Raw genomic sequence first — 26,420 nt, forward strand, 5'->3', positions numbered from 1 at the left:
GTTCTGAAAGAGTGTAGTTTGTGAACTCTAAAAGTTAACTTTGTGGTTTATTTTAATGATATATGTATCAAGTATATATAGGTTTCTTTAAAACTTATCAACGGGAGGTGTTTAATTTGTTAATTTATTAACTATGGTAATGATTGGAACTGTTTTTGAAACATAAAAGATACAATTTGTAAATTATAAAATCATAGAAGTGGAATTTCTAAACTATGGTGAAAATGCTTTTGTGTTGCTTATGAGTTAGGCATACACTAAAGAATTTTGGAACATGGTGTTTTGTGTCAACATATTTATGCTGCTTAGTTTGTTTTCTATTTCTTTTTACACTAGAAAAAAGTTGGGTTCCATCGCTTCATAAAATAGTAATAAATGGTAGACTATGGTTATGATTCGGTTTTATTGACAAATTCTTAGATTGAGATTAGACATGATAGATCCAACAATACTATAATTATATAAATCATAATATTAATTTATGTTTAAAAATTGACGTTGATTTACTTAAAAACTATATAAAGTCATAAAATTTGAAAAACCAAATTGCATATTTTGAATCGCAAGAAACAGCTATTGATTTTGTGGCTGGTTGCGTAATTCGATAGGAAAACTTGTTTATTTTAAACTATACTCCTACAAATCATAATAAATTACACAAACTTCAAAAGAAAAATTCATTCTTAAAGAAACGATAATGAAGAACCAGACGGAGTCAAATACACGATCATCCTTGGAAGACCAGGTTCGAGTTAAGTCGCGTATGAAAATAGTGAGCAAATCATATGAATGAAGTTGAATACAATGCTTTTGAGGTACATTTGCAGAGCGTGCCCAGAAGGAGGGTGCTGACAAATTCAGAAGCTTCATGTTTCTCTCTACTTAAGCATTTTCACAAGTTGTGGAGTCCATGTTTCACCCTCTGAGGCTAATTATACCGAAAACTGTTTGCATTTGGCAACTCATGACTTACCAAAATTCTAAAATAAGTTATCTTTACACATAGTGAGACAAAGCAAAAACGTGGAAGAGTGTATTAAAAAAGCAGAGGACAATAGCAAAAGTCTCAAGCATTCAAAGGCAAAATTAATCCGAAATTTCCCTCCTCCACTATTAAATGTCTGGACATTGTTAATTCACTATGAGGTCAAGAACTTTTTTTCACACACACACATATATATATATAAATATTTATAGGAGCAGTTTAAACGTAAGCTTTTTGATGTAAAACATATAAAACAAAAAGGAAGAGGGAAAAGATTTCAATACTAACCAATCAGTGTATTTGGATTGGTAAAGATTGATGAAAAGTAAAGCCACCCTGAATTTCAGTAGAAAGAAATAAAATCAGACAAAAGTGCTTCTGTAGCAGCCTCTAAGTAATGTTCTAGTTGAAAGAGGAGCTGTCTTCAATCATGTTTTTTTGTTTATTAATTTATATATTTTTCTCAAGGACCACATGGAAATATGAAGGAGCTTAGCATGCTGTAAGAGAGCAAAAAAGCCAGTTTTTAGGGCATGGTTTGGTTCTTCAAACTGATTTTTGTCTGAAGAGCTAGACAGCTGTTGAAAAAGATGGTTCTACTATTTTTTTTTTCAGGTGCCTAATCTAAGAATCTTAGATTAGCATTTAGAAAGGGAACTTTGGGATTTTATCCCTCTTACTCTAAGGTACAGCATGTAGTGTTGTTTTGCTTGAGTAATGTTGTTCAACATCTATATTCTTTGGAATGAAGGACAATGCCTAAGCTAAGCCTTTTTTGTTTATTTGGTTCTAATTTTTTGTGTTTTACTTTGTTTGATAAATTTTTGTCAACTGATTCTTTAATAATGGTTGAGAAACATTTTACCCAATTTCGGTGACTTGGAAGCAAAGTAAACCCCAATGAAAAAGATGCAAATTTTCACTATTTTATATTCTTAATGGTTTTCTACATCACTATAAAGAATAATACTAAAGAAAGAGACCAGACTAGTTTAGTGCATTCTTTTGTAGTAGCATAGTGAAAAGCAATGAGAAATCAGCCACACACACCCAAAAGAAGGAAAAAAAAAAAAAACTAGTTCACTATATGTTATAAAAAGAAAAAGAAAAGGAATAAATAAATAGTTTACCGAGGATTAATAAAATTATGATAAGAAGGTTACCTCCAATTATGTTTTAATTTCCTATTTGGAAGCATTATTAAAACAGTGCCAATTATAATTTCCCCATACTTTATTCTCTATAGACCTGATATAAAGACAAGCATCCTCAGTTGTAAAGGTGCTCCTACCCTTAAACCACCTGATAAAGCATAGTTTCATATAAGCAAATTCCAGAGAGAGAGAGAGTTACTAGATATGGCTGTTGACATTCCATCTTGTGATCCATCAGATGATGACTATATAGACATTGAAATTGGTTCCTACACTAACTTTCGCTGCTGCTCCAAAAGCTCGCCGCGACAATCCAGAGAGTTCGAGTTTCAAATGTCTTTGAATTCTCGAGGGAGAGAGCCAACGACTTCTCCAGCTGATGAGCTCTTCTACAATGGGAAGCTTCTTCCCCTTCATCATCCCCCACGCCTGAAAATGATAGAGAAACTCTTGCAAAAGTCTAGTTCCGATTATGATTACAGAAAAGACACGTTTGAAGAATTTTACACCACTCCATTAACCACTTCAGTCAATACACCTACCAGTACTCCTTTTGACTCCTGCAACATTTCTCCTTCCGAATCTTTTCGGATTAGTAGGGAGCTAAATCCGGACGAATATCTTCTAGAGTATTCAGCAGATGTGAGCTATTTGAATGGTGAAAGTTCGAAAAAGTCCTGGACCAAAAAGCTTAAGTATTCTACCCTTTGTCTCAAGCTGAAAGCTTCCAGGACTTACATCAAATCTTTTTTTACCAAATCAGGTTGCTCAGATGAGTCCTGCGCAGCAGCTGCAAAGATTGCACATGAAGGATCAGCCTCAAAGCCCAATGAATGTTCAAAAAAGGGAGCTAAAGTGGAAAAGAGAAAGCCATTTGGACCAATTTCGAGCTCTATCGCCAATTCCAACAAAGACAAAGGCAATACGGAAAACAGTAGTCGCAACAGAAGATCATTCTCAATGGTTATTAAGAGACAACCAATTATCAAATCATTGTCTTCTGCACCATTACATCCCACTTCCTCTTCATGTCCAAACATTTCAAGCGGGAATTACCTAAAGAGATGTGGGAGTGTGAATTCAGAGATTGAGAACTCAATTCAGGGAGCAATTGAACACTGCAAGCAGTCTCAATCTCAGCAACCATTGCGTTCAAGAAAGACAGTTAGTGAAGTTGGGATTTACTTATTATCATCTTCAACCCTTACAGTTTCTGATGATCAGGAAATACCAGAACTTGGCAGGGGATGATAGAGACTGATAGAGAATAAGAAAGTACAGACCTATAAGATATTAATGACATCTTAGTTCTTCTTATAAGATTCCTGTCTTGGGGTATGCTATAAGTCAACGAAAAATGTTGTTCATGGCTATCTGTAATTTGTACTGTTGAGTACAACATGTAGGACTTTATGAAAATGCAACACAAGATGTCTGTCTCAAACAATTGCAGCAACTATCTCTCATCTCTTTATTAGATAAACTCAAATCTCTAATAAATAAGCACCAAATATGCCCTTCTAAAATCTAATTAATCCACAAAATTCATAGAGCTCGCTATACATTCAACAAATCTCCTTCTCTTTGCAACGAACACTCTCGGAGTGAAAATTTCCATTATGTAGAAAAGTGAAACCATTACCACTTTATGGAGGAATATATCAATCAACTTCGAAAAATCAAGCAATGTACAGCTTGAAATTGTAAAGTACAGAATTGGAATGGCTGTACTTAAAATCTAAGAGTAGAAAAAAAATCCTACATCCTACATTCTCGTACATTGTACGTACGTCGCACAAATATCCAGAATTTCGAAAAATTAATGTAGGATCTCATGCACTCTCCGTTAATATAGCTTAAATCCACACGAAAAAATTAACCTAAAAACTTGATCAATTTCATAATCAATTTCATAATCAATTATCTAAGCTTTCATTTACTCAGGATCAAACTACACTATCCAGAAATCTAAACTAGAAGACGGCGATGCTCGATACTTTGTCCCCGATCGACAGAAAGTAAAATTGATGTCCAAAATTCAAAGAGTCGGCGATATCACCATGACATGATTTGTAAACAAAATGTATCGATAATCAATAAAAGTGCAATTCTGTAATCATAGAAAAAGGAAACAATCGGGATTCCGAACACCTGGTTTAATGCGTTCCCAAATTAGCGCAACCACAATACGCATTGAGAAATTGAACACGGAGAAGTGGAAAAGAAAGGATTCACCTGAAACAAGCGCCGTGTTCAAAGCCATGAAAATGCTTCAAGCACTCGCTTGTGTATCGCAATGCTTAACTAATTAATTATTCCCTTTTCAAGAAAAAAAAAATTATTATTATATTTTAAATAACAAAATTATTAAAAATATTTATAAAATATAATAAAATTTTCACTAATTAAAAAATGAAACTTTACTATATTCACAATAATTTTTTAAATATATTTTTATAAATATTTTAGCTATTTTTCTCTTTTTACAATGTTTCCATTCATTTCTGCTTTCTTCCTCCTTCTTAATTGTTATTTTTTAGATAAGAAACTAATTTGTTGTTATGTAGAAATCATTATTTATAAACTAATTTGTTGTTTTATGAAAATTATTGTCTTAAAAGGAAAATTCATACGATATGATGTGAATCCTTAGCAGGTGCTCTTATATTTATCAGTTCTAGTCATTTCTTAATTTTCAAATGTGCGACAAATGAAAGTGAAACTTCTTGGTGTCTTTGTAAACATTGAACTATGTATATGCTGGTCATTCTCAACCCTAATTAACCACGATAACTTAATAGCCTTACATGTAAGTGTTGAAACAAATGAATAATTTTTCTTTTGCCACAAATGTAAATGACTTGAAAAGCTATGTACTAAAAATAATATATAAATTATGTCTAATTCAAATAACTCTAGACGTTTAAATTCTATGATCTAAAAAATAGTATATAAATATAAATGAAATCAATTAGCATCTATCATTTGTATTATCATTGATAGATGTTGATCATCAATGATAACACAAATGTAATTGTGTTTTTCTTCTATAGAAAAATGAAACAAAATATACCTATCTTAAAAGATTAAAAAAGATAAAAAGGAGAATGGTTAGAAATAATATGAAAATGAAATTATTAAAAATGTATATAGAATTTTTTAAAATAGATTATAAAATATTGGATGAATTTTGCTATAAAAATATTAGGCTATATTAAAAAATAAATTACGGATACCTAAAAGTAGAAAGGGTAAAAAAGGAATGAATCAAACCGGTAAAAATTAAATTCAAATTGAATAAAGATAAATTATATATAAAAAAAACTAGAATTTAGTTTTTAAGAATAAAATTAAAATTCATAAAGATAAAAAGATTATATGAATTTATTTTATAAAAAAAATACAATTTAGTTTTCAGGAATGAAAATAAAAATTCAAATAGAATTAAGATAAAAAATTTATATGAAAAAAAAAAGGAAAAAAAGTTGAATATAGTTTTTTTTAAAATCAAATTGGAAGAAGAAATATATATATATATAGAAGAAGTATAATTTAATTTTGAAGAAAAAAATAAAAGCTAAATTGAATTAGATAAAAAATTAGGTGAAAAACTTAAAAAAGAAAATTTTATATGAAAACTAAAAATAATGAGAGAAAAAAATGGAATTGTGCGAGTCTTCAATACTCGCCGAATGAGAGAGAAAAAAGAAAATGTAAAAAATAGCATTAGTTTTGTAATGAGTTTTAAAACAACTGTAGTTTTGTAAATAGTTTTAAAAAGTACTCTATTAATATAATTATTTCATTCTCACATGTAAAGAATTTTGTATCCCATCAGTCGTGTGGTGAGCAGAAAGCGAACTATTCTTTGGCCTTTTACTAAAGATTACCGCACCATTTGCCTTTTTTTAAAAAAAAAAATTGATTAATCATTTAAAATAATTTTGTAAAAAATTTCAAATGCGATAATTTAAATTTGAGAAAAAATATGTAGACCATTAAAATCATTAGAATGTTGACTGTTGAAATAGTCGTGTTGACCATGCTAAATGATCTGAGTTGACTATGATATACAATCGTTTAGATCATATTCACATGATGAAGTATAGTTTTTTTAAAAAAATGAAAAACAAGTTTCAAATCTAAACAATCTTGATTAGGTAAGCGATAGTTTAAATCATATGAAAATAATATTTAAATGATGTTGATATTTTGAAAAAGGCGTTGGAAGAAAAAAGAAAAAGAAAATAAAAATTACACACTTATTGAACTTTTTCATTTTGTTATACCACTGTAAATATTTTGATATTTTGCTATATTTATAAAAATTAATCTAAATTTTACGTTCTAACAAAACTTAATCACACGCTAAGCGTGCACTCACGTCAAGTTTAACTATTATGTATATAAAAGCATAAAATCAAACGGTTAAAAACCAAATATCTTTAAATCTTCAAATAATCTTATTTGTTTATGTTGTAATATCTGTGTAGATACGAAAATATTTGTTTTGTTAGATTCATACCTAGAATATATTTTTTATTATTTTATTATTTCAGTTAAGTAACTTTTCAATAATTTGGATATAAATGATTTTATAGATCGATGAAAGCTGATTTTTAAATTTAGTATTCAATTGTTTTGATCTTCGTAGACGATATTGTATTATGATCGTTTAGAAGAAAGAATTACACCGAGAGAACATTGTGTTTTCAAATATTGGTAAGTATTTAATGGGTTAACTCCAAAATTTAATAAGTTCTTAGTCTCATACGGACATTCCCTTAGATATTGACCATTTTAGACTTACGAATATATTTGACTCCGAATTAACTTCTTTTACATTTTCTTTTTCTTAGTTTCCAGTGAGTACAACACAAATACAAACAGTTCCCGGCGAAGCCTAAAAAATGGTGAGAGTTCACGTCAAGTCCGGCCACGATTCCTGCGAATTCGAGTTTCTTTACGAGTGTCAGAGCGACTTATTGATCGATGAAATTGCTTCGGAAGTTATTCAAATCTTCAATCTCCAATCTAAAATTCATCGGCTTATTTCAGAATTCGAACCCCTTCTACTTCCCTTTAGTGGCGATCCCAAAGGTTTGAATATTAGCAATCCGGACTAATAATTTCTATTTTACTCGTTACTCTTTCTTTCTCTTTTGTAATCATCTTACGCTCATCGATTCTCTGATGGATGTGATATGAAGCTACGTCTCTTTTGAGAGCTTTCTCAGAAGCAAAGTCCTACGCATCTAAGGTTTCACTCTCTATTCCCCTTTTCGTGTTTTGATAATGAGATAATCGATGAGAGTTCTGTTGTTTAGTAAACCTAGTAAATACGATTCATTGTGATTGTTTTGCATTTTCTCATGAATAAACTGTTGTTATAGCATAGGAAGTAGAATTGTGTTCATTTAGAGAAGGGAATGTTGTAATTATTAGTCTATTCTTTTGCATCTTTTCATTGATTGATTTCGATTTTCTCACTACAGGACATGGTTATCCACAATAGGCCTTTATCATTTCTTGTGTTGAGACACCATTTTGAGACTATTGAAAGAGAATTGGTAGCAAAGTTTGATATATTGGGTGTCTATGATTCCACTCAGTATCAACAACTTTCATCAGGTATTTGAGATTTTCTTCCTATCTTTTCTTGTTTTTCTTTTTCGTTACTTCTTAAATAACAACAGTATTACCGTCCATTACTCTAAAGTTGTATGTAACTAACTGTTCTTCTGCATTACCTTGATGGTTCTGAAAGATATTTTTCTCTGTCACATAATGTTTTTCTATAGAGATTTTATTTTGGGTTCATTAGTAATTAGCTAGAAAAGTCATTTGGGAGATTGGTTATGAATAGAGCGAGCGAGAAGGATGGGGGTATTATTTTAGTTGGTGAATTAAAGATCTCAAGAGTAGAGGTGCAAGTATCTTGATTTACTTGTTTATCCTTTGAGTTCTTTACCTTTTGTACCACAGTACATTGTGGCTATGTTTAGATTCGTAGTAGTTCTATATTACTCGAATTATTAATCAAGATCCCACGTCGAATTTGTTTGGGGTTTGAACTGATAAACATTATCTCAACTAAAGATGTGCGTTCAAATATAAACTTTTGTGTTATACATGCTAACATGAAGAAATACAACATTAAAACCTGGTCTGGTTCACACAGATTCCTCAAAAGGAAATAGAATATTAACTTTCCAAGGAAAATTATGTCAGTTTTCTAGGAAAAGACCTGTCTTGAAACTATCTTTTACAATAAATTGAAATATATGGGTGTTCGGTGACCCATAATGTGATAGGTTTGTAATGTAATATAATAAAAAATCATGTTTGGATTGAGCGTTTTGAGCCCGATTTGTGATACAAAACTCATTCTATTTCGACAGTTTTCAGTCCAACCATCTTTCTCACTGTTTTTATGTTTGACGATCTCATTTTCGTTTTGTCTTTTAGATTACTTACGCTTTCTAACACTTATTTGATTCTCAGTAATTCAAATTACATTCCAGCTCTCCAAACACCTAGATTATCCCCATGTATTCAAGATAATTGGAATCTTTCCTCTCTCGAGATGCCAATCAGCCTCAAAACTGTTTACTTGTCTACCCTCATTTCTTCCCTTTCCTCTCACTGAATCTATAACAATTTCCCATGAACTCCTTTGCTCAATACTAATATATCCTTAAGGTATTCCAACTTCTATCTAAATAACATTCGTATCTGCTCTTTGATAAGGTTGTACTTGGTGACGAATAGATCCATTCACTCATCATTGTCAATCTTCTAAAACTGTTCCTCAGAAAGAAAGTTGCTTTGTTTTAGATCAACCTTATAATTCTTGATGAAGGTGACTAGAAACAAGATTATCTATTATATCTTCGTTCAGATGTCGGCCTTCTTGACAAGGATACGACTCAGCTAAAACTAGCAGGAAAAGAGCTCATGAAGGAGAAACAACTCTGCGATTATATTGGAAGAAATGAGAAAACTAAGGTATTTTGTCATTGGGTTTGTTCCTTCGTTTGTTTTTTTCATATAGATGACCAATTGCTCCAATTATCTATTATCAGATCGTTCTTAAACTACAACCGAAAATTACACCCCCAAGTTGAATACTGATGCAATCTGTCAGCTATGAGTGCAACGTGCTTGACGAACCTGCTCGAGTTCAAATTCCTGCTATTATGTGAAAATTTTGAGATTTGATAGTAATGGGATATATGGAAAAGTGGACAAGATTTTGGACGTGAGAAAGCAGATAAGATCTCAATATTTTAGTTTGATATATGATATGTTGAATATCATAATCCTTATATCATCAATGTGTTATCTCTATCTTCTGTTTGAGTAACCGATCCTATGTTTGGGTTGTAAATTTGTTGGATTTAAACCATTCGCATAGCATTATTTTGGTTGAGTTCTTTAAATTTAAGCCAAAAAAAATGGTGAAAAGAAAACGTTAATATCTAAGCATTTATTTTCTTAATATTGAAACTCAAGTTATCATTTTCTTTCCTTTCAATCGTCCAATTTTAGTTTGAATTTTTTTTCTTCTTAATATTGAAACTCTATCTATCATTTTCTTTTCTTTCGGTTATCCAATTTTAGTTTGAATCCTTCTATTGAAAGTTTGAAACTAAGTAACCCCAAATATTTTGAACGCTTGTAATCACTTTTCTATTCAAAATTAACTCACACCCATCTATTAATCGTAGACTTCTCTTATGTCCAAACTAATTTTAGGTTAAAAAAATGTAATACTTAATTGTATCTCGAGTATCACATATTTATACATCTCACTTTTATTATACACTTAACAAAATAATTAAAATATTACTACATATACAATTTAATAAAATGCACAAAGATAAGTGATGTTGAAAATACCCATTCATCATGCCCATTGTTCGAGTAAGTTGTATTTACTTCTGACAGAATTAAAAAGTTCAGGTGAATAAAAAGGATTCTTCCAAGCAGAGGAAAGTAATAAAAGAAAAAAAGGTAATTTGAATATTTCCTTTATGGTTTCAACAACTATATATATATTTGTAAAATAGCATTTAATAACAAAATGAATGCACAAAGAAGCTTTTCCAAAAAGACACCATTGTTTCTTCTGAAAAACACTGAGTTTCTTCTGGCTCTAATACTGTCTTCAATTCTCTCTTCCTCTGATCTCTTCAACTTTTGAACTAAAAAAATTGACTAAATATTTCAACGTTTTCGTAAATCGGAAGGTTCGACCACTGGGACAATCAATCAATATGATGTTGTGAGAAATAAAAATAGGACAGACATGAATTTATGTATTACTATTCAAAAATTGAAATTCATTGAAGAAATGTGAAATTCGTACTTACATTATAATTCATTGAAGTTTACCAATCATAGTGGACCTATTTCAATTCAAATGCTAAATTTCATTCATTAATAAACATCCTCCATATCTATTAGTAATTTAATTAATTATCAATATTTTCGTTTAAAATTAATTAACTCAATATCAAATAAAGAATTATTCTTCTCTCAAGACTCAACAAAAGGCATTAACAAGACAAAGTATTACATGATCCTTCCTAAATAATTAGAGAAAAATAGGGGGGGAAATGCATAGATAATAAACCATTTATGTTAATCGAAAGTAGCTAATTATCTATTCAATTTCAACTTTTATGTTTGTCTGAAAAAAATCAATATAGATAGAAAAATTCAATAATTCTCCTTAGAAAAAAAATATATATATAAGCCATAACTGTGAAATAATGTATTGACGATTTTAAAATGAAATAATACTTACCGTTGGCTAAATTGATTTCTTGAAAAAAGAAAAAAAAAAACCCAAAATTGTTATTACTTAAAAGTTTTAATTGATAAAAGTTTAATAATTTAGAGATGTAAATTAATTTTCATAAAATTGACATTATTTAAGTGGTTGTAACTATTTTTTCCCATTTGAAATTATGTGAAATAAATGAAGGAACCCTAAAGTTGAGAAGTGAGATAAGGGGGCACACAAGAAGTCTTTTCAATCCATGATGGTGAAACTCAAGTCCCATCAATGATAAATTGATAATAATACTCAATCTGACAAACCTTAATTCATCAATGTCTAAATCAAAGTTGTTCGAGATAAAAAAAAATGTGTTTGGTAAACTTTGATTGAATTGGTTTTGGCTTAATGAGTGAGATTGACAACTCAATTGACAAGGTGTAGAGTTGTAGGGATTGTGTGCAAAAGATAAATTAAGAAAGCAACATTAGGTGCAAGTAGTATAAACAATAGAGAGAGGAAGTTACGCGAGAAATATTCAAAATTTTGAAATATCTTAGTAGCTAGAGGAAAAAAAAAAGCAAAAGTGATTCTTGTAGTGGCGGTGAGCAAAATAGGAGTCGCCTAAATTGTGAAGACGGAGTTGTGGGAGAGCAATACAAGTGTCGTGCTAGTAGGTGAAACGATGGAGTGTTGCATCCTAGATGGTGATGGTCCAGTAGCCGAAAGCATCACTAGCTAGCTTAAGCTCTAACCTGAATAGCATGGAGCGTGTGAAATTCTGTGTAAGTCAGCAAGGACCACATTAGAAGACTAAGTACTCCTGGATGATCGATAGTGAAGTAGTGCCATAAAGGAATAGTGAGTTGGATTGTTTACGTGATTCACTTAATAAGTGGGTTGGCTAAACCCTCCCCTCCATTTACCAACTAATTCTATTTATCTTACCATTAACATTGTTCGAATAGGATATCTAACGTAAATATATATATTATTTAAAAACACTCCATGTTAGCATTAAAAATCAATTCTAATTAATACACTTCCAAATAATGTGATTTGATATTAAAACAAAACAGTGAGAATAAAATAAAAGTAATTGACAGTAAATTTGGGAACACATGAACGTATTATATTTAATTTTCTTACATAAAAATTATTTATTATTCTTTAATCAACTTTGAGAGGACAAATTTTAGATGATGAAAGTATCCAAAATATATATCCTTAAAAAGACACACTTACATCATTACATGATATAGATATAGAATCATATGAATATTGAATTTTTTTTTTTTTCATATGCAAAAGAAAGAGTAGGAAATTTTTTGAAGAAAACAAAACTACTTTGTACAACAGGTGAGTATATATGAACAAATTTGAACAGACGTATAGGTATATATATATATGTTTTATTTGGTTTATTGGGAGTGAGGTGAGGTTGTTATAATATTAAAAAAAGTAGGACAAAAGTAAGTGAGATTATATATATGATAGATGGAGGGAGATGATCGATGAGGTAGAGTGTTGGTTGGTTATTTACTTCAAAATTAAAGATGGAAACAAGTTGATAGAGAGTGTCAGAAATATCTAATTAACCATTTGATCAGAAACTCAGTTATTGAGTTCACAGACACATTTAATATTATTTGTTTGACCATTTATTACATTATTAATTATTATTATTATTATTGGCTTCATCAAAAGTTAATTATTTCTTTCTGCTACTGTGTTTTGGTTGCATGTAAACCCATGCCTTTCATGCACAACCACTCACTCTGAGTATATACATTTAGAAATGAGGGGTGAAGAAGCAACCTCTAGTGATGAAAGTGCTTCTTCTTCCAATCATTTTCTTTTTTAGTTTTAAATGTTAGGAGATCATGGTGAAAGATCGAATGATCGAAGTATTTGACGATATGTATGCATTGAATGTACGTGATCCTAAGAGTAGAATTTTCGACTATATTGAAAATAACGAAAAACAACTTTTTATAGAAGAACCAAAACATTGAAACAACGAACTTAACCAGTGAGTGCACAATCAAATTACAAATTCTTAAACATTTAAAAAAGTGAACAATTCCAAAAGTAAAAGAGAGAAGAGAGAGATATATAACACATTATCATAGACAAATTGTCATGTATAATGTAAATTCTCCATTAGATTATTGCAAATAATATTACAATTAAATGACTAATTCGAGAAAATTAATTAAAGAGAAACACACTTACAATTAATTAATTAGAGAGAGAAAAATTTATCAAAATTATTATCAAACAATCACAATCAAGTTTATTTATTCAAATTCAATAGCCAAATGGGATATTACACAAAAACATACATAAGAGAGGGATAAAAAAAAACAATAATAATGCAATAATGGAATAAGTAAAGCTTAGTTAATTATTAAGTGGTAGAGATTAATTGTCTTTTATAAAATTAAAATCTTTATTCCTAATGAAGTTTAAAGATTCATCATAGATCCAACTATACTTCTCCATGAAAGGATTGGTCAAGGATTGAGGAGGGTAAGAATCAATACAATCCTTCCATACATTTTCATCTTCCAAATCTCTCATCACTTCCCATGCACAATTATTACACTTGAATCCTGCTCCAAAGCTTATCATTAATAATCTCTCTCCTTTCTTCAACCTCTTCTTTGCTTCCATGTACCCGAACACGTACCAAAATCCTTCACGTAAACAATGTCAAGCTATCTCAAATTCATGTCTTATTAACTTCTTGTCTATAATATAATTTTGCTATTTTTTTCAAACTTTCCTTTGAAGTTTTATCAACCCATTAGAAACGATGTTTAGAATGCTTCAAAACACTTCATATTTTGGGAAAAAAAATGTTTTCATTTTAAAGTTATGTTGTTCTAACCATTCTTTTACCAAACTACTCTTCCTCTTCTTTATTAAATCTACCCTTTTACCTGCAGATGAAGTGTTTCCGAATCGATGCAGTGCCATTCGAGCTGGCTCAAGATCGTAAGCATTGAGGCCCAAGCTCTTCCCAACGCTGTCAATAACAGCCCTCCCGCCGGGGTGAATGCAGAAGTGATCGACACCCGTCTTAAGATTCAAACCTGTAATTGGACCTTGACGTAGACCACCCCCTCCTGATCCCATGGCAGCTCCTTTTGGTGGTTTGTTCTTTTGAACAAAAGAATTAGCTATAACATAACGAAGCAACTCTCTCAATGGCAAAATCTTTGGCACCAAAACCCTTAAATTCATTGCAAATATTTTTGAAGCTGCTTTTGGGAGGTTCTTTGTTAGCCTAAACCCACGATACCCTCGATCATCTTCAACCTTTCATACAAAATATAAATATAATTTAACTAAATTATTTTCTAGTATAACAAAACAAACTCAAATATTTACGAAAATAATTCAATAATAATCATCATTAATTTTTTAAAAATATAATTCCATTTTTTATATATCCTTAGATTCCTTTTTATTACTATTATATATATATATAGATGAATGTTTGAGACTTTTTTAATATCTTTTTTAGAGAATGTTTGGGATTTTTTTAAATATCTTTTTAGAGAATGTTTGAGAATTTTTTAAAATATAAATAAAAACAAAATTCTTTACTATACCCCTTTATTTTATTTGAAGTTTAAAAATTAGATATCCAACTATAAGGTCAATATTCAAACATTTATCATTGTTATTTGAGCACATGACTCAATTGGTTTGTGTATATATAGATATATAGAATGTTTATCTATTAAGTCTTCAATGATAAAATGTTTCGTAATAATATTATATTAAGAATGGAAAGAAAAAGGATGAAATTAAAATCAGTTAATTGATTACCTGAATACAACATTGGTAAGCTTCATCATTTGCACCAAGATGGGATCGAACCAAACACTTGAGCTTCAACATGGCTTGATGTTTCAACTCTCTTTTATTAGTGAAAAGCATGGAACAACCACCCGAACGAAATAAACAATTTGAAAGAACCATTTGTTTTTCCTTCCCAACATACCAGTTTGGTCCCATAGATTCAGTAGCAACAACAATGGCATAAGAATTATCATAACACTTAAACAAATTATTAACCAAATCAATGGCGACAATGCTTGCACTGCATCCCATTCCTGATAGATTAAATGCCTTAATATCTTCCCTCATCTTGTAACGATTAACAATCCTAGACGTCAAACAAGGAGAAGGCGAAAACAACGACACGCTTACAACCAAGATTTTGATATCCGACGGGGAAACGAGAGTCTTTGCAAAGAGTTTGTCAAGCGTGTCGAAAATGATGTCATCCATCTCGGCAACAGCCTCACTTAACGTCGGGTTTTCTTCGTGGCCTTCAAGGACGTTTTTTGGGGCATAGGTGTGTTCGCCAATGCCAGAGCTGACGATTGTTTTGAGGAGAAATCGGTATTCTTCGAGGCCGAGGTTTTTGTTGCGGAGGACGATTTTTACGCAAGAATCTGTGTTGAGGGTTCGGGTTGGGTCGGTGGGTTTGTAGCATTGGTAGGCAAGCATGTAGCAGGAAGATTGGTTTTTCCATTGAAGGAAGAGCTTGAAGAGAGTGAAGATGGTGAAGAGGATAGTGATTAAACATAGTGCCATCATGAGTCCTCCTTCCATTTTGGCTATGAGATTTAGGAGAAACGAAGGGTTTGTGTTTAAAAGTAGAAAAAAGAGAAAAAGAAAAAAAAATCTTTGTTGCTTATTGTTTGATCAACTAAGTAATTTGATGGGTTTCTTTTTTCTTCTTTTGGAAGAGAGAGTAGTGAATTCATGTTGTTTGGTGTTCTATGAATTTAAAGCCAAAGAAAGAGAGGGATTAGAATTAATGTTGATCACATCTTCCTTTGATTGAAAAAAATAATTATAATTTGTAGCTTTAGAGTTATATTTTCAAGGTAAGATTAAAGAATGGAGTATGTAGATGTCTCCTTCTAGTTATTATGTAAAAAAAATTGGAACCATTTTGATTGTTTCTCTGTCGTTCATTAAAGGATGAAAAATTGCCAATCAATGTTTTAGCTTTTCTTACTCCTCATCTCTCCTCTCACACAAACCAATAAGTACTAATGGATTGATAATGTGTTATTATACACTACCATTTTTGGCGATAAAAGTAGAATTGATTAAATGCTCATTTAACAAAAGTTAAAGCATTAAATTAAAATTTCAAATATCAACAACTAAAATGAGATCTATGCATGTATGAAGGTTAAAAGATCAAAATAAAAAATTTAAATAAATAAAAACATAGAAACGTTTCAATATGGGTTCAACTATATGAACGGCCGGTGTACTATCGACTTCAATATTTAGTTTTGATCTCCACCTTATATATTGTCGAAGAATAAAAACTACCGTTTTAAATGGAACTACCCTCAATAAAAGAAATCATGTAGATGTATATATGTAATGAAATTAAACATGTGGTTGTAAAATATAGGTAGAACAATAATTTTGCTATATTATTTGATATGATTGGAAGAATTTAATACAAATTTATTTGAGAGAGTGTGAAACCTTACTTTCTTTAAAGAATTTTATAACTAATTAGTGTATAAAAAAAGTGATAATTGATTTATATGTTCTTTCTTAATATACACATGCAGGTAAGTTTACTTAAGTTCTATTCTTTTTTGTATAAACTATTATATTCAAAGTTTGTTTAGGGTTTTAATCCAAGTTAACAATGGTAAGTACAAATTATAATGACAAACAACTCCTCTATGTATCAACAAGAAGATAAAAGAAAACTAGCAATTTTAATTCAATTTCAATTTCTCGTGATGAGTATAGTTGTCATTTCGTATTATATATATAGAATAGGATCTCAACTTTAAACGACGTGGATGGTAACTTTAACATTCAAACCTAGTTTATTACGTTTATATTTGTGGTTAAAAGAATATTAAATTTGACGATTTGGAGTAGTTGAAATTTTAGAAAGGGATTGAAACCTTGGAAAGCATCTCATTCATGTGATGGTTCTATTCCATTTTGTCGAGTGTAACTTCAATTTTGCGGTCCAATTTTTTACAAGATTATAGTGCTTTTTTTTTTTTTTTTTTTGTGTAATTTTAGTTCATTAAAATTTGAAATATGATACAAATATATTCAAATTGAAATTTTGAATATTAGTATTTAATAAAATGAATAAGAGTTTTAGGAATTGTGGAGTACAAAACTCCAAACTCATTTGTTTCTTAACCCATAAGAATTAAATGTGGTTTTAATTGGGCATTTAGAGAGAGAGGTGTTAATGGTGCTTTTAACCCATAACAAAACTTTAAGCTTTTTCTTTCCCACAAGAAATATTATGTGTGTGTGTGAGGAAGAAAAAGAGAGTGCAACACAAGAGGTGTTAGCGTGAAGCACATAGTGTCTTGAGCCCTTTTCTGTCGAAGAAAAAGCAAATTTGTGTCGAGAAGCCTTATGGGAGGAGAAGAAGAAATGCTCCAAACGAAAATTAAAGAATTATTTAATTCTATCATCTAACTCAATCATATATTCTTATTGAACTAAGGGTTTCTCTTATTGTTCATTTCAAGTTACCAAAATCTATTCAATTCAAATAGGTCATATATTCTTATTGAACTAAGGGTTTCTCTTATTGTTCATTTCAAGTTACCAAATTCTATTCAATTCAAATAGGTAGTGTTAGGCTATTTTGGTAGAAAGATTCATATATTTTTCAGTATCATTCTTGTTTTGTTTTCTATGTTTTATTTACACTGATGATCAATTAATTACGAAGTGTGAGTTTAGAATATAATTTAATTTATTATATCTTTGGAAAGATATTTCACATGCTTGAAACTATAGGAGATATTCTCCTATTGAAACTAGAATCACTTTCTAAAAATACACAAAGAGCCATCCATTAACTTCCTCCTTTTATATCCTAACAGATCCTTCCAGTGCGATTTTTTTTTTAATTTTTAACAATGTGTGATTTGTAGTAAACCGTATTATTTGGTTGAGGGGAGGATTTGTTTAAGCTTTCGATTGTATTGTTTAACCCATATTATTATATAAAGATTCTCCTAGTTTATGGACAAATTATGATGCGGATTATAAATTTGGAGTCTACTAAATTGGGTATGAAAACATCAAGTACATTTCGAATTCATATGTACTCGAAAGGATAGTTCTACAACTGTACCCTTTTTAATTTAAATACTTTTAGTATATTAACTTTTTGGTCAATTTACTTTCTTCTTAAAAATAAATTCTGTGTGAATTGCACGTGATTTATAATATCATAGTTTCAAACCACTACAACAAACTTATCATCAATTGTGCAATTAACCCTTGCTCATTCATTATACGTCTTCATAAAAAATTAATAATTATGGTTTAACCTACAAGCCTTACAAGTATAAACAAATCTAGCATTTATAAAAGAATTTGACTAAGACTGTAGGGACCAATCCTGTAGGAAAGGCCCTCCAAAAATAGGCGTATGCCGCTTTGAACGACGAGCACACGGTATTCTTTAGTAAAAGGCGAAAGAATAGTTCGCTCTGTGCTCACCGCACGGCTCCGTGGCTTTAAAAGGAATATGATGATGGGATTATATAGTCACTGGATGAATTCACTTACCAACTTCTTTCCGATGTGGGAACTATGACTTTCCAAGGCTATTTTTGTCTTTTTAACTTATTTACTCTTACTTTGGATGCTGCTCTATTTGTTCAGATATAAGAAACCAAACAAAAGCTGCCACGTGGTTTATCCCATACAGCACTCTATTTATTCCTTTGTTTTCTTTTTTTTTTTTTAATTTTTCTGTGGAAAATTATGAACTCTTTTTTGAAATTTTGCATATATATCTGAAAATCCATAATCAATGTTGGATGGAACACAGTAGATAAGAGGATGGATTTTAGTGTTCTAATTCATCTATTGGTGTAATAGCCCAAATCCATAAATTTTGGACGATGATGAGATGTGATGATAGTTTGGTGAAATATTGCGGTGTATTTGGATTATTTTTTAAAATATTTAATTTAAAAAATAAAGAATTAGAGTGTTTGGAAACTATTTAAAACTATTTTTTAAGGGTATTTTAAATCATTTAGTTTAAACAAAAAAAAAATTTTAAATATTATTTTATTAATTTAATCCAAACGTAACTCATAATATGAAATTATTTAGCAATTATCCCAATCGAGTATTTGTTTAAAAAAATAGCTAATAAGTTACCTATATGAAAACTTAGAAGATGTTATTTTGAATATATTTTGAAGTTTGTTCAATTTTATTATATAAAAATGTTGGTTCTAATTTTAATATTGGTAGTTACAATAATTTTTAAATTTAACTCAAACTGTGAGGTCTATGGTTCACTCTGATATAAAAGAAAAAATTGTATATTTACATGTATTGAATTTTCTTTGTAACAAATATTATTGTTATTTAACCAAGTTTAGTAAAAACTAACTTTGGATGAATACATTTTTAATTGAAAATGTATAGATTAAAATTGAATAAACATACATTAAAGTCTATCATCCAAAATAATACCTTAACCTAATTTAAATATAGAACATGTTCACTCATATATTGTTTGTTAAAAAAATATTGGGAATGATATGATATTTGGTTGAAGTTGTTTAGGAAATCCACGTTGGAACTAATTGGAGAGAAAAATATTGGAAGAGTATTGGGCTACCATTAATGCATTGGTTGATTACTGAACACAGTTAGGTATTTATTTGTTGAATTGACCTATATGTGAAATTGTATTGGTGTAATGGCATATATCTCATATACATTCCAATGTTTTAAGTTATGGAAGTGAAGTGTTTCAAAGAACAAAACACCAATTAGTTGCATGTCACTGTGATGTATGAAGCTTTGCAATTTATATGGTCCTCTAGTAATCATGTATTTTGTGTATGTACATCGATGATAATGTCAAACGCCAAAATATTCAAGATAATAAAAAAAGTGAGGATGATTAGAACGCCTGACCTACTAATTTTTATTTTCGTGGAACAATCTCGTCCAATATAGATTTTGTAGGTTAATTAGTATGTTCCAAAATTTAATAGTTAAAACGTTGAGCTTCCAAACTAGATGAAGTATACATGTAAAAGTGACTCAAACTTTTCAAAATCAAAAGATATTACTTATAATTGATCGCTTGAGCTTTTAAAATTTGTTTGATCAGTCCAAGCATAATTTTTATGATTTTCTTTGGACTAAACAAGTAAGAATCAATATATTAGTATTTAATGCAAGGGATAAGATATCCAACACCACACACTTCCATTCATTTCTTTTATGAATTCGTTTCGACCGTACGGACGTATTTGAATTGACTTTTTATGTAAACCTTATAACTTAAAATTGTATCTTTAATTTAATATGAATTCAATTAAGTTATTTAACAAAATATAACAAAGATGAGATTAATATCGAAATTTTAATTTCACAAATATATTTATATGAATTTGAATATTTGAAGATTGAGTTGATTAACCGTAAATTTTGTATTTTTAAAATAAGATTAAAATTAAGAAAGTTCATAAATATATAAATTAAAAATTAAATAATGATTAAATAATATTCACACTTAAATTGATTAATTATAATGAGATATTTATAAGTTATAAATTTAAAAAATGATTAAATAATATTCAAACTATTAATTATAAATGTAAGAAGTTCAAGGAATGATTGAGAAAATTATAAATGAAAAAAGATTAAATAATATTCAAACTTAAATTAATTAATTATAAATGAGAAAAGGTTGAAGAATGATAGAGAAGAAAAGTTAAGAGTAAAACTTGATAACCTTTTTCCCAACAAGGGTTGGTTAATCTAACCCTTCCCCCTAATACCCCATAAGAATTTAATATAAAAAAATATAGATCTATGATTAATTACTAATTTATGTTTAGATTAATTACATGCATAGATAAATATTTCGAAGTACATATTTTGCCTTTATATTTAAAAAGATATTCGCGTCTGCTTATAATTCAGTAACCACATCATTTGCAATACACCATCATAGTTCACTTTTCTTCTCCGCACTTTCAATTCTTCCTGCCCTTACCCATCCCGTTTCAGTCCTTTTCTAAAAGAAATACTACAATATTACATGTTTTTCTTCCCTTCCATTCTTTGTCATTTAAAAAAATCTATAATAATAAATTTTCTAATTAAAAAGTTAAGAGACCAAAAATCTTCAAGTCATCAACATAAAATTCAACAAGTGAAATACGTTATTATTAATTAAAAAGTCATTGATTTCAAAGTACTTTCATTATAGAAAAACAAAATGCAAGTACGTAATTTCTACACAAATACTTACCGGCTCCTCTGTCACCTACAGATTTAATAATTTTGGTTCTTACTATTGTAGGGGCTCACCCGAAGTAAGGCCCTCCAAAAATAGGCGTATGCCGCTATGAGCGGCGAGCACACGGTATTCTTTAGTAAAAGGCGAAAGAATAGTTCGCTCTGTACTCACCGCACGGCTCCGTGACTTTCAATGGGGAAGGATACAAAGTTTAAATAGGCACTGGACGAATTCCCTTACCAACTTCTTTCCGATGTGGGAAGTTTTACTTTCAAATCTGCTTTTGCTTCCTTTATTTTTTTTCTTTTCTTTCTTTTAGGGTTGCTGCTCCAAAGGAAAGCTGCCACGTGGTTATTCTATTCAGCATGGGCATTTGTTAATTTGTTTTATTTCTGAATTTCCCTTTCTTGAAAATTATAAACTCTTTTTCGAAATTTATGAAATAATTGAAGGTGTGAAAATCTATAATCAATGTTGGATGAATACAATAAATTTAAAAGATAGAGAAAAGGATAGTTTTGAGTGCTATAAAAGATATATTGGTGTGATGTTGAAATTGGATGGGGTTGCTATCTTATGATGATGAAAAATATTTATATATCAAATATGGCCGATCACTCCAATATGTAATAAGTAGATAAATAGGAAATATATTTTTTTTTCCTTTTATTTTATAGAAATTTAGTTTAACTTTAGTTTTTTACTTTTAATAATTCAATTTCTCCCATATGTTATTTGATAAAAATTATTGAAAATCTTTTTGTATTTCCTTAAACTTGTATAGAAAATCCCCCTTCCGAACTTGTTCAAGAAAAAAGATTGTGAGACAACTCTCATTAGTGCTTAACAATTTAGTGTTTGTATTGAATTAATCTACACAAGAAATCGTCACAAACATTTAGATATTAATGGTTAGTAAAGTGAAGTATTTAATAGGGTAAAACACCAATTAGTTGCATGCCACCTTCACTTAATAGGGTAAAACACCCATTAGTTGCATGCCACCTTGAGTTATGACCTTTGATCATCATGTACTTGGAGCATGTGAGTTGATAACAATTCAAATGTGAAAATGTGGAGTGACCAATTAGTAAAGAAAATGAGTTGACCTTTTATATAGATATATATTTCTTTTTGTGCAACAAAGATTCAAATTCATTTGAAAATTTTGTGGGTTCATAACACACTAGAAGAAAACTACCCTACAATGACAGTTATATATCTCAAAAAATGAATGGAAGAAAAAAAAACTGTCACGAAATATAAAATTTCGCGTTTTTGGCGGGAAAAGACGGAATTTTTCGGAAAACACTTTTCGTGACAGTTATTAACTGTCATAGAATGTTAGGGTTGAAATTTTTTTCTTTTTTCCTTTTCTTTTCTTTTTCCTTTTTCTTTCTTTTCCCTATTTCCTTCTTCCTCCCGTGCGTCCTTCCCCTTCTCCCCAGCCGCAACCGCCGCGCCTCTTCTCCTTCCTCCCGTACGCCGCGACGACTCCACCGTCTCCTTCTCCTTTCCTTCTCTTTTCTCTTTTCCTTCCGCCGTTCCCTTCCGTCTTTCTTTCCGCCGCAGCCCAGCCGCCCCATCCTTCCCCTTCTCTCCGTTCGCGAAGCAAAACCGCCACCGCTCCGCCGGTAAGCTTCTCTTCCTTATCTCTCTCTCTCTCTCTCTCTATGAAGTTCTTCATTGTCTCCATTGGATTGTTTCGCCGGTAAGATCTTATCCTCATTTCCAAAAGAGATGTCATGGCTAGTGTCGATTTCTTTGCAATCTTTAAAATTATTTTCTTTGTTTTCAAGAATTTGTGTAGGTTGGTGATGAAACATTTTGGTAGCTTACAATGTGTTTGATGAAATGCCTCAATGAAGCATTTGGTTGATTTTTGATTGATTTTTGTTCGTTCGAATTAGGAAATCAAGGCCAAAGGAGATGTCATGGCTATGGGCTGAAGCTTTGAGAAGAAAAGAATGAAAAATGAAATGTGAGATCTTAAACTTTGTACTTTGCCTTAAGTTGTGTCAAACTAGTCAATAAAGTAACTTAACTACCAATTTGCCTTAAGTGCCGGGTTGTTGGGATTTGTTTGCTGTAATTTGTCTAGGGTTATGTGTGTTTGTGATGTGTTGTTAGTGAGTATGTTGAATTTTGTGTTCGAGCTTCCAGATGTGAAACATTTTGGTAGCTTACAATGTGTTTGATGAAATGCCTCAATGAAGCATTTGGTTGATTTTTGATTGATTTTTGTTCGTTCGAATTAGGAAATCAAGGCCAAAGGAGATGTCATGGCTATGGGCTGAAGCTTTGAGAAAAAAAGAATGAAAAATGAAATGTGAGATCTTAAACTTTGTACTTTGCCTTAAGTTGTGTCAAACTAGTCAATAAAGTAACTTAACTACCAATTTGCCTTAAGTGCCGGGTTGTTGGGATTTGTTTGCTGTAATTTGTCTAGGGTTATATGTGTTTGTGATGTGTTGTTAGTGAGTATGTTGAATTTTGTGTTCGAGCTTCCAGATGTGAAGTATAATAAAATGTTATTTGTAATTGTTTTAAACTTGAAACGCCTTTGATATTTGTTATTCTCTTGTGTCATATGATTATGTTTCAGGACATCTACTGATTAAAATCATGAGACCTCATGCATACGTGTATACGCATAGTTATTATATTTAAAAGTTATGATTTTGGTAATCATCATCATGGGTAAAGTTTCAGTAGTGGTTTACATGACACCAAGAGTTAAGATTAAAGAGAAAACGAGTGAGTTGTACACTTATAGAATGGTATTACTTTGGTTTAAGGACTTGTGAATGATCTATATGTTTTCTTTGTAAGAAGGATAACAAGGTGGAGTCGAGGTCCAGCAAGGGTGCAACACTGAATGAGCTGGTTGAGCTCAAAGGTTGTTCTTCCAGCCTATTTTTCGAGGTTAGAACCTTTTCATTGCACTGTCGTAATCTGGAATTTTTAAGGTACAATGTTTTCTAATTTTTATTTTTAATTAGATATAGGATGATAACATTTTGGTTTTATTCTTGTGGTGTATAACTTATAAGGATGTTTTAACTATCCTTTTGCTTTTCATTATATTACTTTCCTATATGGCCTTCTCATCATGTTTGTACATTGCGATCATATTTTTCCACTCATTGATATTTTTTTCTCTAATTCCAGTGCAGAAAACATAAAGATCTTTATCTATGTATGGCAAAGTGCCCTAGTGGGCCATCTGTGAAGTTTTTAGTTAATGCCATTTGTTTTCTCTATTGTTGATGACCATATCTGGTTCTGGAATTACCAGGTATGCTTTATTTATTTCCTACTTGCTACAGAATTTAATACTAACCATGATCATGCTTTATTTATAACCATCACTCCGTTAGCAACACCACTTGAGGAACAATGCGTGTTTTTAGTGAAGTACGTTAAGGTATATATAGATAAATGTCAGAAGTGTCGTTCTTAAGATATGAGGCATACAATCGTCATTAGGAAAGGAATTTGGCATGGCAAAAAATTAATTGATTTGAAGAGTTTGAGATTAAGCAGATTTTGGGGAATAGTTTTTAGGAGTCCTAGTTGGGGATCTTGCTATTTTTCTTTCTTATGTCAATGATTTCATTGTTTTTCTAGTTCACTGTATACATTTCCATATAATTGATTGTTATCCTTTAAACTTACATGTTCAATTTTCCATCAACTGTTGGTATGAGAACCCACTTTATGTATCGCCAAACCAGGTTAGATTGATTGTCCAACTTTTTGATCATTTGGGATTACACTTCTTCACACTATTATTTAATGATCGTTTGCCTAATGTAGTCCTCATGTGCTTCTTTTCATTTCATGGAATCAAGTGTTGAAGTTCTTGTTTGTGTTCTGTATTTTGTTGAGACATTGATTTAGTTACTCATTGACTGTACGTATGTGTTATGGATACTTATATTCATGTTGTCTTTGTAGGTTCAACTGGAGTCGACAACTTCATGAGTTTTCTTTCAAAGAACATTTCCAGAGACGAACATTCTCGGTTGGTCGTTTATGCTTCTGCAGAAAATCTTGTTAGATGTATTCTAATGCTATTTAAAATATTTTTTGATTAAGGGCTAGTATTTCGTACATGTGGATTATTGAAACTTGTATTAAGATGTACAAATATTATAAATCGTATTATAGTGTATATATATTAAAGTGTTGGCTATTTTTTTGTACATTGGTGTGAAACTTGTATAATTTCAAATTTGTCATTCTCAGCTACATTATTGTCATTCTAATGGTTCGTGTAATGGTGGAGTTGCAATATATTTGACTGGAAAAAATGTCGTCACTAGCAAAACAATGACATTTAATGTTATCGAAAAACTGTCACGATTGCACAATCGTTGACTGGAAAAAAATGTCGTCAATAACTAAACAATGACATTTTTACAAAAAAAAACTGTCGCGAAAAACATATTCATGACAATTAATACATGTCACGATAATAGAATTCGTGACAATTATTTAACTGTCGTTAATAAAGAAATGATGATAGTTATTGAATGTCATAAAATAAATTATGACAGTTATTGAATGTCGTTGAATGTTGATTAACGACATTTATTTCATGTCATAAAATAACCTATTGCGACAGTTTTCAAAAACTGTCGTCGAAGGCCTTTCCATGACTCCCGCTTCTATGACTGAAAATAACTGTCGCGAAATCCGTTCGCGACAGTAAATAACTGTCGTCGTAGACCACTTTTGTACTAGTGACAATGTTTCAAAAATTAATAGTTAACGTTGAGTTTCCAATTGAAATGTATTATACATACTCAAAATTTGTTAGCATTAAAAGATATAACTGAGCTTTAAAATATAAATTTGCTTGTGTGATCAATCCAAGTACTTTATAGTTTATAGCTTCAATTTATTATGGTTGCTTTCAAACTAAGCAAGTTTGAATCAATATATAGGTAAGGTAAAACTTGGAGTGTCTTAACTTTATCTATAGATTTAGATATGTTCCGATCGAATATAGCAAGTAGCACAAATAAGGAAATGAATTAAAAATTGAACACAACAATAAAATACATATCATAGCAAATGTTGATTAGTCAATTAGTAAAGTTTGTCCTTTAATGACCGTAATTGATAGTCGTTATTAATAATAACAATTGGTAACACATTTTTTAA

At 30.5% G+C, this 26,420-nt stretch overlaps 3 protein-coding genes, 2 long non-coding RNA genes and 2 other non-coding genes across 10 annotated transcripts; 3 read left to right on the forward strand and 4 right to left on the reverse strand.

The window, feature by feature from the left end:
• Window positions 1–560: 560 nt before the first annotated feature.
• LOC116403657 lies at window positions 561–4,438 on the reverse strand. The gene is made up of 2 exons (XR_004216409.1): window positions 4,375–4,438; window positions 561–1,321 (listed from the first exon to the last, which is right to left on the reverse strand). It is a non-coding gene; the product is annotated as an uncharacterized LOC116403657 (long non-coding RNA).
• Window positions 1,760–3,595, forward strand: LOC101223186 (probable membrane-associated kinase regulator 4). The gene has a single exon (XM_004143637.3). It carries the CDS (start codon window positions 2,344–2,346, stop codon window positions 3,388–3,390), a length of 1,047 nt encoding a protein of 348 aa, XP_004143685.1. The 5' UTR covers window positions 1,760–2,343; the 3' UTR covers window positions 3,391–3,595.
• A 2,481-nt stretch (window positions 4,439–6,919) lies between the features above and the next one.
• On the forward strand, window positions 6,920–9,669 carry LOC101218784 (cilia- and flagella-associated protein 298-B). Of its 2 annotated transcripts, XM_004143540.3 has the most exons (5): window positions 6,938–7,239; window positions 7,350–7,399; window positions 7,635–7,770; window positions 9,041–9,147; window positions 9,225–9,669. In XM_004143540.3, the coding sequence occupies exons 1-5, from the start codon at window positions 7,050–7,052 to the stop codon at window positions 9,264–9,266; spliced, it is 525 nt and encodes a 174-aa protein (XP_004143588.1). In that variant the 5' UTR covers window positions 6,938–7,049; the 3' UTR covers window positions 9,267–9,669. The 2 variants fall into 2 exon arrangements, with proteins under 2 accessions (XP_031740867.1, XP_004143588.1); XM_031885007.1 differs by lacking the exons at window positions 9,041–9,147; window positions 9,225–9,669 and adding an exon at window positions 8,644–8,883 and having other exon boundaries at window positions 6,920–7,239.
• A 3,525-nt stretch (window positions 9,670–13,194) lies between these two features.
• Window positions 13,195–15,796, reverse strand: LOC101222954 (3-ketoacyl-CoA synthase 19). The gene is made up of 3 exons (XM_004143636.3): window positions 14,765–15,796; window positions 13,870–14,248; window positions 13,195–13,623 (listed from the first exon to the last, which is right to left on the reverse strand). Exons 1-3 carry the CDS (start codon window positions 15,554–15,556, stop codon window positions 13,349–13,351), a joined length of 1,446 nt encoding a protein of 481 aa, XP_004143684.1. The 5' UTR covers window positions 15,557–15,796; the 3' UTR covers window positions 13,195–13,348.
• A 2,568-nt stretch (window positions 15,797–18,364) lies between these two features.
• Window positions 18,365–18,478, reverse strand: LOC116404186. Its single transcript, XR_004217123.1, has one exon. It is a non-coding gene; the product is annotated as a U5 spliceosomal RNA (small nuclear RNA).
• Window positions 18,479–21,311: 2,833 nt separating this feature from the next.
• Window positions 21,312–21,428, reverse strand: LOC116404185. Its single transcript, XR_004217122.1, has one exon. It is a non-coding gene; the product is annotated as a U5 spliceosomal RNA (small nuclear RNA).
• Window positions 21,429–22,442: 1,014 nt separating this feature from the next.
• Window positions 22,443–25,456, forward strand: LOC116403702. 3 transcript variants are annotated; one of them, XR_004216524.1, is made up of 6 exons: window positions 22,450–22,882; window positions 23,159–23,229; window positions 23,507–23,577; window positions 23,854–24,173; window positions 24,420–24,546; window positions 25,209–25,456. It is a non-coding gene; the product is annotated as an uncharacterized LOC116403702 (long non-coding RNA). The 3 variants fall into 3 exon arrangements; XR_004216522.1 differs by having other exon boundaries at window positions 22,443–22,882; window positions 23,507–24,173; XR_004216523.1 differs by lacking the exon at window positions 23,159–23,229 and having other exon boundaries at window positions 22,444–22,882; window positions 23,507–24,173.
• Window positions 25,457–26,420: the final 964 nt, after the last annotated feature.

The sequence above is a fragment of the Cucumis sativus genome, chromosome 5, assembly GCF_000004075.3.
Source record: "Cucumis sativus cultivar 9930 chromosome 5, Cucumber_9930_V3, whole genome shotgun sequence".
NCBI classification, from domain to species: domain Eukaryota; kingdom Viridiplantae; phylum Streptophyta; class Magnoliopsida; order Cucurbitales; family Cucurbitaceae; genus Cucumis; species Cucumis sativus.